Below are 17230 nucleotides of genomic sequence, written 5' to 3'. Positions count from 1 at the left end.
GCGGAAGAGTAAGATGCAGAGATCACCTTCCTCCTCACAGATACATCAGAAATACATCTACACGTGGAACTGCTCCTACAGAACACCCACTGAACGCTGGCAGAAGACGTCAGACCTCCCAAAAGGCAAGAAACTCCCCATGTACCTGGGTAGGGCAAAAGAAAAAAGAAATAACAGAGACAAAAGAATAGGGATGGGACCTGCACCAGTGGGAGGGAGCTGTGAAGGAGGAAAGGTTTCCACACACTAGGAAGCCCCTTCGTTGGCGGAGACTGTGGGTGGCGGAGGGGGGAAGCTTCGGAGCCACGGAGGCAAGCACAGCAACAGGGGTGTGGAGGGAAAAGCAGAGAGATTCCCGCACAGAGGATCGGTGCCGAGCAGCACTCACCAGCCCGAGAAGCTTGTCTGCTCACCCGCCGGGGCGGGCGGGGGCTGGGAGCTGAGGCTCGGGCTTCGGTCGGATCGCAGGGAGAGGACTGGGGTTGGCGGCGTGAACACAGCCTGAAGGGGTTAGCACACCACAGCTAGCCGGGAGGGAGTCAGGGAAAAGGTCTGGAGCTGCCGAACAGCCAAGAGACTTTTTCTTGCCTCTTTGTTTCCTGGTGCGCGAGGAGAGGGGATTCAGAGCGCCGCCTAAACGAGCTCCAGAGACGGGCGCGAGCCGCGGCTATCAGCGCGGACCCCAGAGACGGGCATGAGACGCTAAGGCTGCTGCTGCCGCCACCAAGAATCCTGTGTGCGAGCACAGGTCACTATCCACACCGCCCCTCCCGGGAGCCTGTGCAGCCCGCCACTGCCAGGGTCCTGAGATCCAGAGACAACTTCCCCGGGAGAACGCACGGCGCGCCTCAGGCTGCTGCAACGTCACGCCAGCCTCTGCCGCCGCAGGCTCACCCGGCATCTGTACCCCTCCCTCCCCCAGGCCTGAGTGAGCCAGAGCCCCCAAAGCAGCTGCTCCTTTAACCCCGTTCTGTCTGAGCGAAGAACAGACGCCCTCAGGCGACCTACACACAGAGGCAGGTCCAAATCCAAAGCTGAAACCCGGGAGCTGTGCGAACAAAGAAGAGAAAGGGAAATTTCTCCCAGCAGCCTCAGAAGCAGCGGATTAAAGCTCCACAAACAACTTGATGTACCTGCATCTGTTGAATACCTGAATAGACAACGAATCATCCCAAATTGAGGAGGTGGACTTTGGGAGCAGGATATATTATTTTTTTCCCCTTTTCCTCTTTTTGTGAGTGTATATGTGTATGCTTCTGTGTGAGATTTTGTCGGTATAGCTTTGTTTTCACCATTTGTGTTACGGTTTGGTCCGTCCTTTTTTGTTTTTTTTTTTTTACTTAAAAAAATTTTTTTTTCTTAATAAATTTTTTCTTAATAATTTTTTCTTATTTTTTTATTATAATAGCTTTATTTTATTTTATCTTTATTTTATTTTATTTTATCCTCTTTCTTTCTATTTTTTCTCCCTTTTATTCTGAGCCATGTGGATGAAAGGCTCTTGGTGCTCCAGCCAGGCATCAGGGCTGTGCCTCTGAGGTGGGAGAGACTACTTCAGGACACTGGTCCACAAGAGACCTCGCAGCTCCACATTAATACCAAATGGCAAAAATCTCTCAGAGATCTCCATCTCAACACCGAGACCCAGCTTCACTCAACAACCAGCATGCTACAGTGCTGGACACCCTATGCCAAACAACTAGCAAGACAGGAAAACAGCCTCATCCATTAGCAGAGAGGCTGCCTAAAATCATAATAAGGCCACAGACATCCCAAAACACACCACCAGACGTGGACGTGCCCACCAGAAAGACAAGATCCAGCCTCATCCACCAGAATACAGGCACTAGTCCCCTCCACCAGGAAGCCTACACAACCCACTTAACCAACCTTAGCCACTGGGGACAGATACCAAAAACAACAGGAACTACGAACCTGCAGCCTGTGAAAAGGAGACCCCAAAAACACAGTAAGATAAGCAAAATGAGAAGACAGAAAAACACACAGCAGATGAAGGAGCAAGGTAAAAACACACCAGACCTAACAAATAAAGAGGAAATAGGCAGTCTACCTGAAAAAGAATTCAAAATAATGATAGTAAAGATGATCCAAAATCACGGAAATAGAACAGACAAAATGCAAGAAACATTTAACAAGGACGTAGAAGAACTAAAGAGGAACCAAGCAACGATGAAAAACACAATAAATGAAATTAAAAATACTCTAGAAGGGATCAATAGCAGAATAACTGAGGCAGAAGAACGGGTAAGTGACCTGGAATATAAAATAGTGGAAATAACTACTGCAGAGCAGAATAAAGAAAAAAGAATGAAAAGAACTGAGGACAGTCTCAGAGACCTCTGGGACAACATTAAATGCACCAACATTCGAATTATAGGGGTCCCAGAAGAAGAAGAGAAAAAGAAAGGGACTGAGAAAATATTTGAAGAGATTATAGTTGAAAACTTCCCTAATATGGGAAAGGAAATAGTTAATCAAGTCCTGGAAGCACAGAGAGTCCCATACAGGATAAATCCAAGGAGAAACACACCAAGACACATATTAATCAAACTATCAAAAATGAAATATAAAGAAAACATATTAAAAGCAGCAAGGGAAAAACAACAAATAACACACAAGGGAATCCCCATAAGGTTAACAGCTGATCTTTCAGCAGAAACTCTGCCAGCCAGAAGGGAGTGGCAGGATATACTTAAAGTGATGAAGGAGAAAAACCTACAACCAAGATTACTCTACCCAGAAAGGATCTCATTCAGATTTGATGGAGAAATTAAAACCTTTACAGACAAGCAAAAGCTGAGAGGGTTCAGCACCACCAAACCAGCTTTACAACAAATGCTAAAGGAACTTCTCTAGGCCAGAAACACAAGAGAAGGAAAACACGTACAACAACAAACCCAAAACATTTAAGAAAATGGGAATAGGAACATACATATCGACAATTACCTTAAATGTAAATGGATTAAATGCTCCCACCAAAAGACACACACTGGCTGAATGGATACAAAAACAAGACCCATATATATGCTGTCTACAAGACACCCACTTCAGACCTAGAGACACATACAGACTGAAAGTGAGGGGATGGAAAAAGATATTCCATGCAAATGGAAATCAAAAGAAAGCTGGAGTAGCAATTCTCACATCAGACAAAATAGACTTTAAAATAAAGACTATTACAAGAGACAAAGAAGGACACGACATAATGATCAAGGGATCGATCCAAGAGGAAGGTATAACAATTGTAAATATTTATGCACCCAACATAGGAACACCTCAATACATAAGGCAAATACTAACAGCCATAAAAGGGGAAATCGACAGCAACACAATCATAGTAGGGGACTTTAACACCCCACTTTCACCAATGGACAGATCATCCAAAATGAAAATAAATAAGGAAACACAAGCTTTAAATGATACATTAAACAAGATGGACTTAATTGATATTTATAGGACATTCCACCCAAAAACAACAGAATACACATTTTTCTCAAGTGCTCATGGAACATTCTCCAGGATAGATCATATCTTGGGTCACAAATCAAGCCTTGGTAAATTTAAAAAAATTGAAATCGTATCAAGTATCTTTTCCAACCACAACGCTATGAGACTAGATATCAATTACAGGAAAAGATCTGTAAAAAATACAAACACATGGAGGCTACACAATACACTACTTAATAACGAAGTGATCACTGAAGAAATCAAAGGGGAAATCAAAAAATACCTAGAAACAAATGACAATGGAGACACGACGACCCAAAACCTATGGAATGCAGCGAAAGCAGTGCTAAGAGGGAAGTTTATAGCAATACAAGCCTACCTCAAGAAACAGAAAACATCTCGAATAAACAACCTAACCTTGCACCTAAAGCAATTAGAGAAAGAAGAACAAAAAAGCCCCAAAGCTAGCAGAAGGAAAGAAATCATAAAGATCAGATCAGAAATAAATGAAAAAGAAATGAAGGAAACAATAGCAAAAATCAATGAAACTAAAAGCTGGTTCTTTGAGAAGATAAACAAAATTGATAAACCATTAGCCAGACTCATCAAGAGAAAAAGGGAGAAGACTCAAATCAATAGAATTAGAAATGAAAAAGGAGAAGTAACCACTGACACTGCAGAAATACAAACGATCATGAGAGATTACTACAAGCAACTCTATGCCAATAAAATGGACAACCTGGAAGAAATGGACAGATTCTTAGAAATGCACAACCTGCCGAGACTGAACCAGGAAGAAATAGAAAATATGAACAGACCAATCACAAGCACTGAAATTGAAACTGTGATTAAAAATCTTCCAACAAACAAAAGCCCAGGACCAGATGGCTTCACAGGCGAATTCTATCAAACATTTAGAGAAGAGCTAACACCTATCCTTCTCAAACTCTTCCAAAATATTGCAGAGGGAGGAACACTCCCCAACTCATTCTACGAGGCCACCATCACCCTGATACCAAAACCAGACAAAGATGTCACAAAAAAAGAAAACTACAGGCCAATATCACTGATGAACATAGATGCAAAAATCCTCAACAAAATACCAGCAAACAGAATCCAACAGCACATTAAAAGGATCATACACCATGATCAAGTGGGGTTTTTTCCAGGGATGCAAGGATTCTTCAATATACGCAAATCAATCAACGTGATACACCATATTAACAAATTGAAGGAGAAAAACCATATGATCATCTCAATAGATGCAGAGAAAGCTTTCAACAAAATTCAACACCCACTTGTGATAAAAGCCCTGCAGAAAGTAGGCATAGAGGGAACTTTCCTCAACATAATAAAGGCCATATATGACAAACCCACAGCCAACATTGTCCTCAATGGTGAAAAACTGAAACCATTTCCACTAAGATCAGGAACAAGACAAGGTTTCCCACTCTCACCACTATTATTCAACATAGTTTTGGAAGTGTTAGCCACAGCAATCAGAGAAGAAAAAGATATAAAAGGAATCCAAATCGGAAAAGAAAAAGTAAAGCTGTCACTGTTTGCAGATGACATGATACTATACATAGAGAATCCTAAAGATGCTACCAGAAAACTACTAGAGCTAATCAATGAATTTGGTAAAGTAGCAGGATACAAAATTAATGCACAGAAATCTCTTGCATTCCTATACACTAATGATGAAAAATCTGAAAGTGAAATTAAGGGAACACTCCCGTTTACCATTGCAACAAAAAGAATAAAATATCTAGGAATAAACCTACCTAAGGAGACAAAAGACCTGTATGCAGAAAATTATAAGACACTGATGAAAGAAATTAAAGATGATACAAACAGATGGAGAGATATACCATGTTCTTGGATTGGAAGAATCAACATTGTGAAAATGACTCTACTACCCAAAGCAATCTACAGATTCAATGCAATCCCTATCAAACTACCACTGGCATTTTTCACAGAACTAGAACAAAAAATTTCACAATTTGTGTGGAAACACAAAAGACCCCGAATAGCCAAAACAAACTTGAGAACGAAAAATGGAGCTGGAGGAATCAGGCTCCCTGACTTCAGACTATATTACAAAGCTACAGTAATCAAGACAGTTTGGTACTGGCACAAAAATAGAAATATAGATCAATGGAACAGGATAGAAAGCCCAGAGATAAACCCACGCACATATGGTCACCTTATCTTTGATAAAGGAGTCAAGCATATACAGTGGTGAAAAGACAGCTTCTTCAATAAGTGGTGTTGGGAAAACTGGACAGGTACATGTAAAAGTATGAAATTAGAACACTTCCTGACACCATACACAAAAATAAACTCAAAATGGATTAAAGACCTAAGTGTAAGGCCAAACACTATCAAACTCTTAGAGGAAAACATAGGCAGAACACTCTATGACATAAATCACAGCAAGATCCTTTTTGACCCAGCTCCTAGAGAAATGGAAATAAAAACACAAATAAACAAATGGGACCTAATGAAACTTAAAAGCTTTTGTACAGCAAAGGAAACCATAAACAAGACCAAAAGACAACCCTCAGAATGGGAGAAAATATTTGCAAATGAAGCAACTGACAAAGGATTAATCTCCAAGATTTACAAGCAGCTCATGCAGCTCAATAACAAAAAAACAAACAACCCAATCCAAAAACGGGCAGAAGACCTAAACAGACATTTCTCCAAAGAAGATATACAGATTGCCAACAGACACATGAAAGAATGCTCAACATCATTAATCATTAGAGAAATGCAAATCAAAACTACAATGAGGTATCATCTCACACCAGTCAGAATGGCCATCATCAAAAAATCTAGAAACAATAAATGCTGGAGAGGGTGTGGAGAAAAGGGAACACTCTTGCACTGTTGGTGGGAATGTAAATTGATACAGCCACTATGGAAAACAGTATGGAGGTTCCTTAAAAAACTAAAAATAGAACTACCATACGACCCAGCAATCCCACTACTGGGCATATACCCTGAGAAAACCATAATTCAAAAAGAGTCATGTACCAAAATATTCATTGCAGCTCTATTTACAATAGCCAGGACATGGAAGCAACCTAAGTGTCCATCATCGGATGAATGGATAAAGAAGATGTGGCACATATATTCAATGGAATATTACTCAGCCGTAAAAAGAAATGAAATGGAGGTATTTGTAATGAGGTGGATGGAGTTAGAGTCTGTCATACAGCGTGAAGTAAGTCAGAAAGAGAAAAACAAATACAGTATGCTAACACATATATATGGAATCTAAGGGGGGAAAAAAAAGGTCATGAAGAACCTAGTGGCAAGACGGGAATAAAGACACAGACCTACTAGAGAATGGACTTGAGGATATGGGGAGGGGGAGGGGTGAGATGTGACAGGGTGAGAGAGTGGCATGGACATATATACACTACCAAACGTAAAATAAATAGCTAGTGGGAAGCAGCCGCATAGCACAGGGAGATCAGCTCGGTGCTTTGTGACCACCTAGAGGGGTGGGATAGGGAGGGTGGGAGGGAGGGAGATGCAAGAGGGAAGAGATATGTGAACATATGTATATGTATAGCTGATTCACTTTGTTATAAAGCAGAAACTAACACACCATTGTAAAGCAATTATACTCCAATAAAGATGTTTAAAAAAAATCAATTTCCAATTATTCACAGCCCTTATTCATAACTGAAACTGAATTTTTCATATTGACTTAGTACCCTGCGGCATTTCTAAATTCATTAAACAAATTTAGGGCTTTTTATAGATTTGGGGGATATGTAATTACCAGGCCTTACATATAGAGAGATTTATTTCATCATTTTCATTCTGTATGCTTTTATTTCTTTTTCTTGTGTTGTTTCATTGGCTAGGATTTCAAAACTAGTGAGAGAAATTTTTCTTGCCTTGTTCCTGTTCTTAGGGGAAATGATTACTGATTCTTTACTCAGTTGTGTCAAGTCTGTGATAAGCTTGTTGAATACGATTCATCAGTTTTTACTGTTTTTTATTCCTACCATTTTATTAGAGTTATAGTTTGCATCAGGCTGATGCAATTTCACATTTGTCCTTGCATGTTGTCCATCTTTCCATCATGTTTTTTAACATGTTAATTAGAGACATTTAATAGTCCCTATGAGATAATTCCAACTTCTGGGTCACTCCTAAGTCTGTTTTTATTGATTGCTTTGTCTCATGGCAGTGTGTTACATTTTTGTGTGCCTTTTAATTTTTGTTGAAAAATGGACAGCTTTTGTAAGATTGAAAAAAAAAAAAAAAAACTACAATGAGATATCATCTCACACCGGTCAGAATGGCCATCATCAAAAAATCTAGAAACAATAAATGCTGGAGAGGGTGTGGAGAAAAGGGAACCCTCTTGCACTGTTGGTGGGAATGTAAATTGATACAGCCACTATGGAAAACAGTATGGAGGTTCCTTAAAAAACTAAAAACAGAGCTACCATACGACCCAGCAATCCCACTATTGGGCATATACCCTTAGAAAACCATAATTCAAAAAGAGTCATGTACCAAAATGTTCATTGCAGCTCTATTTACAATAGCCAGGACATGGAAGCAACCTAAGTGTCCATCATCGGATGGCACATATATACAATGGAATATTACTCAGCCATAAAAAGAAACAAAATGGAGTTATTTGTAGTGAGGTGGATGGAGTTAGAGTCTGTCATACAGAGTGAAGTAAGTCAGAAAGAGAAAAACAAATACAGTATGCTAACACATATATATGGAATCTAAGGAAAAAAAAAAAAAGGTCATGAAGAACCTAGTGGCAAGACGGGAATAAAGACACAGACCTACTAGAGAATGGACTTGAGGATATGGGGAGGGGGAAGGGTAAGACGTGACAAAGAGAGAGAGTGGCATGGACATATATACACTACCAAACGTAAAATAGATAGCTAGTGGGAAACAACCACATAGCACAGGGAGATCAGCTCTGTGCTTTGTGACCACCTAGAGGTGTGGGATAGGGAGGGCAGGAGGGAGGGAGATGCAAGAGGGAAGAGATATGGGAACATATGTATATGTATAACTGATTCACTTTGTTATAAAGCAGAAACTAACATACCATTGTAAAGCAATTATACTCCAATAAAGATGTTAAAAAAAAAAAAAGTAGTTCTTACCTAGCAAGTCCAACTATGTATGTGAGGGGTCTAATATAAGAAGGGGTAAATCCATTTGAAACAAAATATGACTGTATTTCTGCATGCCTTATAATGCAGATGCCTATTTCATCTTGGGATTAAGGGTCCTCTTATTCAGGAAAGCATCTTGATGGGCCTGGCGTAACCAGAAGAAATTTAGCAATTAACAGGATTTAAGGTTTTTGTCTTGGTAGGAGTTCTGGGGACCCTAGGACTCTCAGAAGAAGAACCAGACCTAGAAACAAAGTGTGATTTGGTAATAATCACAAGATTTAATGAATACTATTTGAAGCGGTTTACATATATTTTCTCAATCCTCACAGTAACACTATGAATAGGTACTATTACATTCATTTTACAGATGAGGAAACTGACTCACGGAATATTAAATAACGATCCTAAAGTGACAAAGATGGTAAGTCATAGAGTCAAGATTTGAACCCAGGCAGTGGAGACTCCAGAATCCACATTCTCAATGACTACACTGTGTTGCCTCCTTCAATAGAATGAGCAAATCCTAAGGAGAACACCAGCAAGTAGAGGAGATGACAGAGGAAATTTAGGATACAATGTCTCAAATTAATTTTGAAGTGTTCCCTGTTCTCTGCAATAACGTCTAATATTCATTTCAAATCCTTGCCTTTTCTCGGCTATGCTATAATTTCCCTTTGTCTTCAGCCAGTCTGTGGCACACAACATCTTTTTATGGGTAGTATACTAGAGAATAAAGGAAGAAGTAGTGTTCCCAGAGAAACCACAGACAAGACTTAGCAATAATTAGAAATCATGTGGCAGCAAAGAATTGATGGCTTCAGGAATTTTCCCTAAATATAACTAGAAGATTCCAAACCTTGAATGGGAACGGAACTATCTAGTCCCTACTAATGTGTAAAGTGAAGCTCTAAACACTTTATGTAGACATTTAAGAAAAGGGTAGCCCCAGAAAGCTTGAGAGCTCTAAAACATACATGTGGAAACAGATGGGTTACATTATGTTGGTTACATCAGAATTACAATTACACTACAATATACATTACAATTATCTTAAACTGGTCTTGCTAAAAATTTTATTCTCTTGGAAATTATGACCATCTCAGTTATGTAAAGGGAGGATCACTTAAATCCACAAATTTTGACCAAAAGTATCCAAAAGATGGCCTTGAACTTTTAAAAAATCTGTAAACTGAATATACAATCAGAGCTTCTTATAGCATCTCTTAAATTAATGCCCATAAAAAAAAAACATTTGCATAAGAAAACTAACTTGTCTCTTCTACTAAATTTCAAGTTCCTTGAGAACAAGAGCCATGCTTAATTTTTCTATACCTTGTAAAGCTACTGGCAGTGTTAGACATTCATCAAATACTAAATAAATATTTTTTAATCGATAAAAAATATTTTGTTTTTAAGTCCTCAATGACACTTTTAGCAAAAGAAACAAAAACCTGTTAAAACCTATTTTAAGCTTCACTAACATGAAGATATCAAATATGAAGATTCCAAGTTTCCTAACAGAATATCTTATACATATAATAAAGATTTTTAATTTAAAATGTTTTTAAGATGACTAAATCCAAAAGCTCCTGCTAAGATACCACCCATAACTGAAACCACCAGGATGTTAAAAGCTCATAACATCACTGTCATTATAAAATATTACTTATAAAACACAAGGGGTTTTTATTTGAGTCCAAGAAATACAGGTCATGATGCACTTATACAGACAATTCAAAACAGCATCCTCGACAAGTTTTTGAGCACTCCTTTCCAAGCTGACTAAAACAAACACTGTTTATCCCCCTAAAGTTATCCACTTACTATAGAACAATTTGTCATCTCCAACTTCCCTGTTAGGTTAATGAGAAGTAATTGAGAAATGTGACAAGCTGTTTCCAAAAAAACTTATTTTTGTACAAGTGATATTTTAATGCCCCCAAACTGTAGTATTCTTAACCATGACTACAATAAATAAAATATTTATTTAGACTTAAACTATGCTCAAGTACTATGTTTGAGGAAAATAAAGATGAGTAAGATGCAGTCCCTGCCCTCAAGGAATATAAACTTAACCATGGCGGTGGTTAAGAAAAGTATATGTAAGTACAATACAAGTCAGAAAACGGGAAATGCCATTAGAGGAGTTAAGACAAAGCTCTTCTCAGTTCTTATGGGACTTTAAAAGATTTTCATAGTAGATTTACTCCATTTTACAGGAGAACCAAAATTATATACTTACTACAATTACAAGGTGTTTGCCTCACTTTCCTAAAGGTAAATGATGTCCGTATTCCCCTCTTGCTTAAAGTTAAGTCTTCAACATCTCCAGTGATAACTCCACTTTTGTGACCCCTGGATGCTTGAACAGTATCAAATTTTCTGGGTGTGATTCTAAAAACAACAGTCAAATTAGTTTATTTAACACTGTATTCAGAAAAATATTTCAGGTCCTTTAAAAATATTAAGCGAATAGAGTAAATCTAGAAGAATTTATTGCAAACATCTATTGGATTCCCTGAATTGCTAAGCATTGTGGAAAAAAACCAAAGAAATAGAAGTCTTTGTCTCTTAGGAAATTATCTCCAGGGTAATCATTTACAGCTAACAAACTATGCAAGGGGGAAAAATAGAAGAATAACAAATGCTTAATTAATACCAATGCCAAGGAAGAAAAAACAAGAAACAGATGGGACAAAGAGGAAACAGAGAGTAAATTTAAATCCAATTATCAGTAATGTTAGATGTAAAAGGACTTTAAATCCAATTAAAGAACAAAGAATTTCAGATTGGATGTTTTTAAAAATCCAACTATATGCTGATTACAAGAGACACACCTTATAAATAAGGACAGAGAATGGTTGAAAAATGATAGAAAAAAAGATACAACATACAAAAAACAAATATTTTGCATATACCTAGCAAAACCAAAAGAAAAGTGGTATAGTTATACTAATCATACAAAGTAGACTTTAAGGCAATAAGTATTAGTAGAGATAAAAAGGAACATTTCATAATGATAACAGGGTCAATCCAACAGAAAAATATTATGTAAAAACCCTATATATTTGTATGCACCTAACTAATAGCACAGCCTCAAAATATATAAAGCAAAAAGTGAAAACAAAATCTAAAAGGAGAAATAGACAAATACATAATTATCACTGGAATTTCTAATATATCTTTCTTAGTAAGTGAAATCTATCTGCAAGTCAAGGACATCAACATCAGAAAACAACAGATAATGGAACAAAAAAGTATATGATTGACATAGATAAAATAAGTAAAACAAAGATTGAAAACTAAAGAGAGAAAAGTACAAGCCATTGTAGATTATAAGAAAGTTTAAAGGGAATCTTGGAAGTAAGATCAAATTTTTGAATGGGGAAAAAGGAATCATTTAGTAAGAAAATATGGCCTTTTCAAAGTTAAATTTATAGAGTGAAATGCACAGATCTTAAGTGTACAGTTCAATGAATTTTGACAAATGCACACAACCATGTATCCACCAACCCAATCAAGACCCAAGGAAATTCCCTCGTGCCCTTTTCCAGTCAGTCTTTCCCCCCCTCAAAGCAACCACTATTCTGATTTCTATCCATATAGTTCTGTCTGTTCTTGAATTTCATATATAGTTGGCACTATTTTGTATCTGGCTTTGTCCATTGAACATAATTTTGGGATTTAGCCATGTTGTTGTATGTTTCAGCAGTTCACTGTTTTTCTTTAATCACTGAGTAAAATTTCATTATATGAACATGCCATAATTTATCCAAAATCTCCTGTTTATTGATATTTGGCATTCTTAGTTTGGGACTATTACAAATAAAGCTTATACACATCTTTTTCAGATATATACTTTTATCACTCTTGGGAAAATACCTAAGAGTGAAATTGGTGGGTTATAGTGTAAGAAACTACCAGTTTTCCAAGATGGTTGCACATAATTTTACACTCCCACCAGCAACATATGAGAGTTTCAGGCTGCTTGACATTCTCACCAACACTTGGTATTGTCTAAGTTTTAAATGTTAGTCATTTTAGAAAGTAGCAAGTGATATGAAATTTCAGTTATAATTTGTATTTCTCTGACGACTAATGATATTGTGTTTCTTTTCATGTGTTTTTTAGCCATTCATAGATCCTTCTGGTAAAGGATCTGTTCAAATCTTATACCCAGTCTTTTGTTAGATATATGTATTGTGGATATTTTTTCCCCCATGTATAGCCTGACTTTTCATTTTCTTAATGCTGTCTTCTGATAAGCAGAAGTTTTAAATTTTGATGCAGTTATTTTGTCTTCTTTTTCTTTTACAGTGTTCTGAAACCTTTCTAAAAAAAACTGCTTACCCCAGAGCTGCAAAAGTATCCAGGTCAGTAGCCTGGTGGGAAGGTGAGAGTGTCCCAGGCTGCCCTGTGTTTAAAAAAAATAAAAATAAATAAAAATAAAAATAAACTTATAGATACAGAAAACAGATTGGTGGTTGTGGGGTGGGTGGGGTGGGGTGAAGTCGGGTGGGGGAAGGTGTGTGAAATGGTAAATGTGGTCAAAAGGTATAATCTTCCCGTAATAAAGTAAATAAGTCTGGGTGTTGTAATGGTGTCTATAGTTAATAATACTGTATTGCATATCTGATAGTTGCTAAGAGAGTATATCATAAAAGTTCCCAATAAAAGAAAAAAAATTTGTAACTGTGTGGTGATGGATGTTAACTAGACTTACTGTGTTGACCGTTTTGCAATATATACATAGAGAGAATCAGTATGCTGTACATCTGAAACTAATACAGTGTTATATATAAATAAAATCTCAATTAAAAAATCAGAATTTCCAGGCTGACAGCTTCTGAAACTGTTTACTTTTGAAACTAATTAATTCAGAGTATTGGAAAAGAAGTATTTTACAGGTTGTAACCAAGCAGGACCTTATGTGGCCTTCCCCAGACAGATCCCTCCCCCATATCCTCTGCTTTTAGCTCCTCTCTGAAGTACCTAGATAATAGTATCTGATGCACATTTCCTGAATTGTTTTACAGATGCTAAAACCCCTACTAAATGAAAGAAATTAACTACTTGATGACCATGAGCACCCATGACCTACTGGCACCTAAGGATTGATAATATTAACCCCTGTGACACCACCCTGTTACTTCAACATCAACCAATCAGAGAACTGTGCACAGGCTGATCACATACCCTGGGATGCCCCTCCCTCACCTTGCCTTTAAAAATACTTTGCTGAAACCCATTGAGGAGTTTGGGCTTTTTGAGCACTAGCTGTCTGGACTCCATGTGCAGTGCCCAACAATAAATGCTGCACTTTCCTTCACCACAACCTGATGTCAGTAGACTGGCTTTTACTGCATGTGGGCAAGTGAACCCAAGTTTGTTTTGGTAACAAGGTCTTGATACTATTTTAAAAAGGATTTTATGTCTTTCCCCCAAAATTAATTTTTGATTATTGACCCTGTATGCTACAACCTTGTATGCTATATTCAGTTATTAATTCTAGTACTTTGTAGATTTCCTAGCATTTTCTACATCTACAATCATAAAGAGTTTTACTTCCTCCTCTCAAATACATATGATTTTCACTTCTTTCTCTTGGATTATTATACTAAGACATCCAATACAATATTAAATAGAAGTGATGAGAGCAGAAATCCCTGCCTTGTTCTATATTTTAGGAAAAAGCATTCAATATTTTATCATTAAGTATGATGTTGCCTGTGGGTTTTTCATTGATGCCCTTTATCAGACTGAAGAAGTTTCCTTCTTATCCTAGTTTGCCAAGTTTTTATCATGAGTGGATGCTGAATTCTGTCAAATACATTTTCTGCATCAATCAAGATGACATGATTATATATTTTTTCTCTTTTGTTCTTTTAATGTTCGGTTTCCAAATGTTAAACCTATCTTGCAATCCTGGGACAAATTCCACTTAGTCTTGATGTGTTTTCTTTTTTATATATTGCAGGATTGGATTTTCTAACATTTTGTCAAGGACTTTTATCATCTCTGAGAGATACTGGTCTGTAATTTTCTTTTGTTGTAATGTCCTTAACAAATTTTGGTGTCAGGGTAATGCCAGTCTCATAAAACGAGTTGTGAGAATGGCTCTTTTAAAAGAGCTCATGCTAAAAGCAATTTTTTAGAAGTAAAAGCAAGCGAAAAATGCCTGAAATTATATGAATGTTACTCTAATAGCTGAAAATGATTAAAACTATGGTGTTGAACAAAGTCAAGATTTATTTTAGAACAATGAATATCTTGAAACTCTTCTTAGCAATTCTCTCTTGGGTACTAAGTAGTTCTCTATAATGGCTCTCTGAAGTCAATTACTTCACTTGCCTAGAGTTAAATCTTAGGCAAAGGTCAAGCAGGACTTACTGCTTTGGGTACCAATCTCAGATTTTTAGGAAAAGGTAAACCATATGTTAAAAATAATTAATTCTTTACATATCTCTGAACATCTTTTTTTCCCCCTGTACTTAAATTATAATCTAGTTGGGAAAATATTAAATAAAAAGATAAAAACATTTTTATAGATTTAAATAACAGTTCAATACAATAGAAAAGACATCACAAGCCAGTAGGAGACAATACAGTCTTTAGGAGTTAAGAGAGAAATTATTTCAGGCTACTGCAGTCAGAAAAAGCTTTATACATTATAAAGGAAATAAAAGTTGAGCTACATGTTAAAAACAAGTGAATGGAAAGGAAAAGGAAATTTATTGCATTAAGAGTTGACAAAAGTCTGAAGGCTACAAGGCACTGTATAAATTCAGATGAAAGGGAGCAAACAAGTTTAGCTATAATGGTATGGTTAAGAGCACAGATCCTGAAGCCAGACTCCCTGGCTTTCTGATCTCGTGTCTGCCCTTTAATGGTTTTGTAACTTTGTACAAGTTATGTTCCAATTTCCTTTAAAAATGGGGACCAAACCCCGAAAAAAACTTTCCACTGTGACAATATGAGTTAAATGAGTTAATATATGTAAAGCTTTTAGACAATGCCTGGCACAAAGAAAATGCTCCAAAAATAATTTAAAAGGAGAGCTCACACAAACTCGTGAACTAATGCAACCCAAGGCTAGTCAACTAACATAAATGAGTGAAGCAGGTAGATTTGTTTAGAAATATATTGTTTGCCATTAAACACATAGGAATTGTCTTCATTTAAAAAAACAAAGTGTTCTCTTCCATTTTTCTTAAAACACACATTCCTGCTCATTCTACCTTTTTACCCCACTTTTAAAACAGACATGAGTTTAAGAAATATTTAATTTTCATTTAACTCTGTTATAAGATAAAAACAACGCCCAAGCACAGTGATAAATGACAACTGATACTCAGCCGTAGTTCAGGGAGTCATAGAAAGTGGCAGGAACTCTAGAGAATCTGAAAATGTAGGTCTCACCTATAGAAGGCCATTGATAGTCTCAGCTACTGCTGCCAAAAGATACTGTGGTTTCAGATCTTCTCAATTTTCAAAAGAAGCTGAAAATTCAGATTCTTGTGTAAAAGCTCTTAATTTTCACGTGTAACCAATTTTTTAAAATGCCACAACGTTGACCACTACCACACCAGCCAAACAGCCTGACTGCTATATTTGACCCATGTGTTGCCAGTTTGCCATCTTTGATTTAGGGCATGCTGGCTAGAATAGTAAACTATATATCAAATTAAAAGTATTTGGAATTGGCCGTGTTAATCAACCTTCTTCAGTAGTGCTTTCTAGTGCTTTATTAGCACAGAGATCAAAATATTTTTAATCAAGGTTTATTTCTATAGTTTATATGTATTTTTAAGTGCACTAAATGTGCTTTTTCAATTTATCTTCCCTTCCACCCAGATTCCAAGGAACCCGTCAATAGTTGATATACCATTTGTTTGGTCAGTCTCTCTCTGTTCCTACTTCTGTGTGTCTTCCCTTCCCTTCCCTCCCTCCTTCTCTCTCTCTTCTTAACACACACACACACACACACACACACACACACACACATGCAAATCACATTACAGATAATGGGTATCAGTGGAAGCCTTTAAAAATAATACTGAAGGTTTTTTTCCCCTGAAATTATTATAGAAAATTTTGATTCTAGAGAAAGGTTTAAAAATAAATATTAACCTGCAAGTCAATCTTCCAGAGATCCTACTCTTAACATTTAACAAGAAAATAATCTGATCAAGATGATGCTTAGGAGAATTAATCTATACTATTACCCAGAACAAATTAAAATATTTTCATAATATAGGCCCATAGAAAGTAATTTCTTATTTTGTATTTGTTGTAGTGCTATTACTCTTAAGTTTAAATGGTACCAATAGTAAAAATCCTTGAACCTAAAACAAAAGAAAATGTGAATATTCTCAAAATTACAGGAATACTTTAAACACCATAGGATCACATCACCATTTTCAATTACTGAAAAGTTAAAAATATTTTAAATGGCTGTGAAAAAGAAATCAGGCAAATTTAATCCTTAGTGCACAAAATCAGGCCATCTGTTTTTATGGCTCATTTAGGACAGGTTACGAATTCATTTACATGTTCACTTCCTTGAATTTTTATAAAAATGCATC

The 17230-nt window shown here is 36.8% G+C and overlaps 1 protein-coding gene across 4 annotated transcripts in view; it reads right to left on the bottom strand.

Moving 5' to 3' along the window:
• ALKBH8 (alkB homolog 8, tRNA methyltransferase) overlaps nt 1-17230 on the bottom strand; it is a 253312-nt gene that overhangs the window by 13966 nt on the left and 222116 nt on the right. For 3 of the 4 annotated variants that reach the window (XM_061202589.1, XM_061202588.1, XM_061202591.1), the window contains one exon: nt 10888-11039. The exons of the other annotated variant lie outside the window; for it this stretch is intronic. In XM_061202589.1, coding sequence (XP_061058572.1) covers nt 10888-11039 — 152 coding nt within the window. The remainder of the gene's footprint in view (nt 1-10887; nt 11040-17230) is intronic. 4 annotated transcript variants of the gene reach the window in all.

Source organism: Eubalaena glacialis, chromosome 10, assembly GCF_028564815.1.
Source record: "Eubalaena glacialis isolate mEubGla1 chromosome 10, mEubGla1.1.hap2.+ XY, whole genome shotgun sequence".
Classification (NCBI taxonomy): domain Eukaryota; kingdom Metazoa; phylum Chordata; class Mammalia; order Artiodactyla; family Balaenidae; genus Eubalaena; species Eubalaena glacialis.
This window is presented reverse-complemented; position numbering and strand designations above follow the sequence as displayed.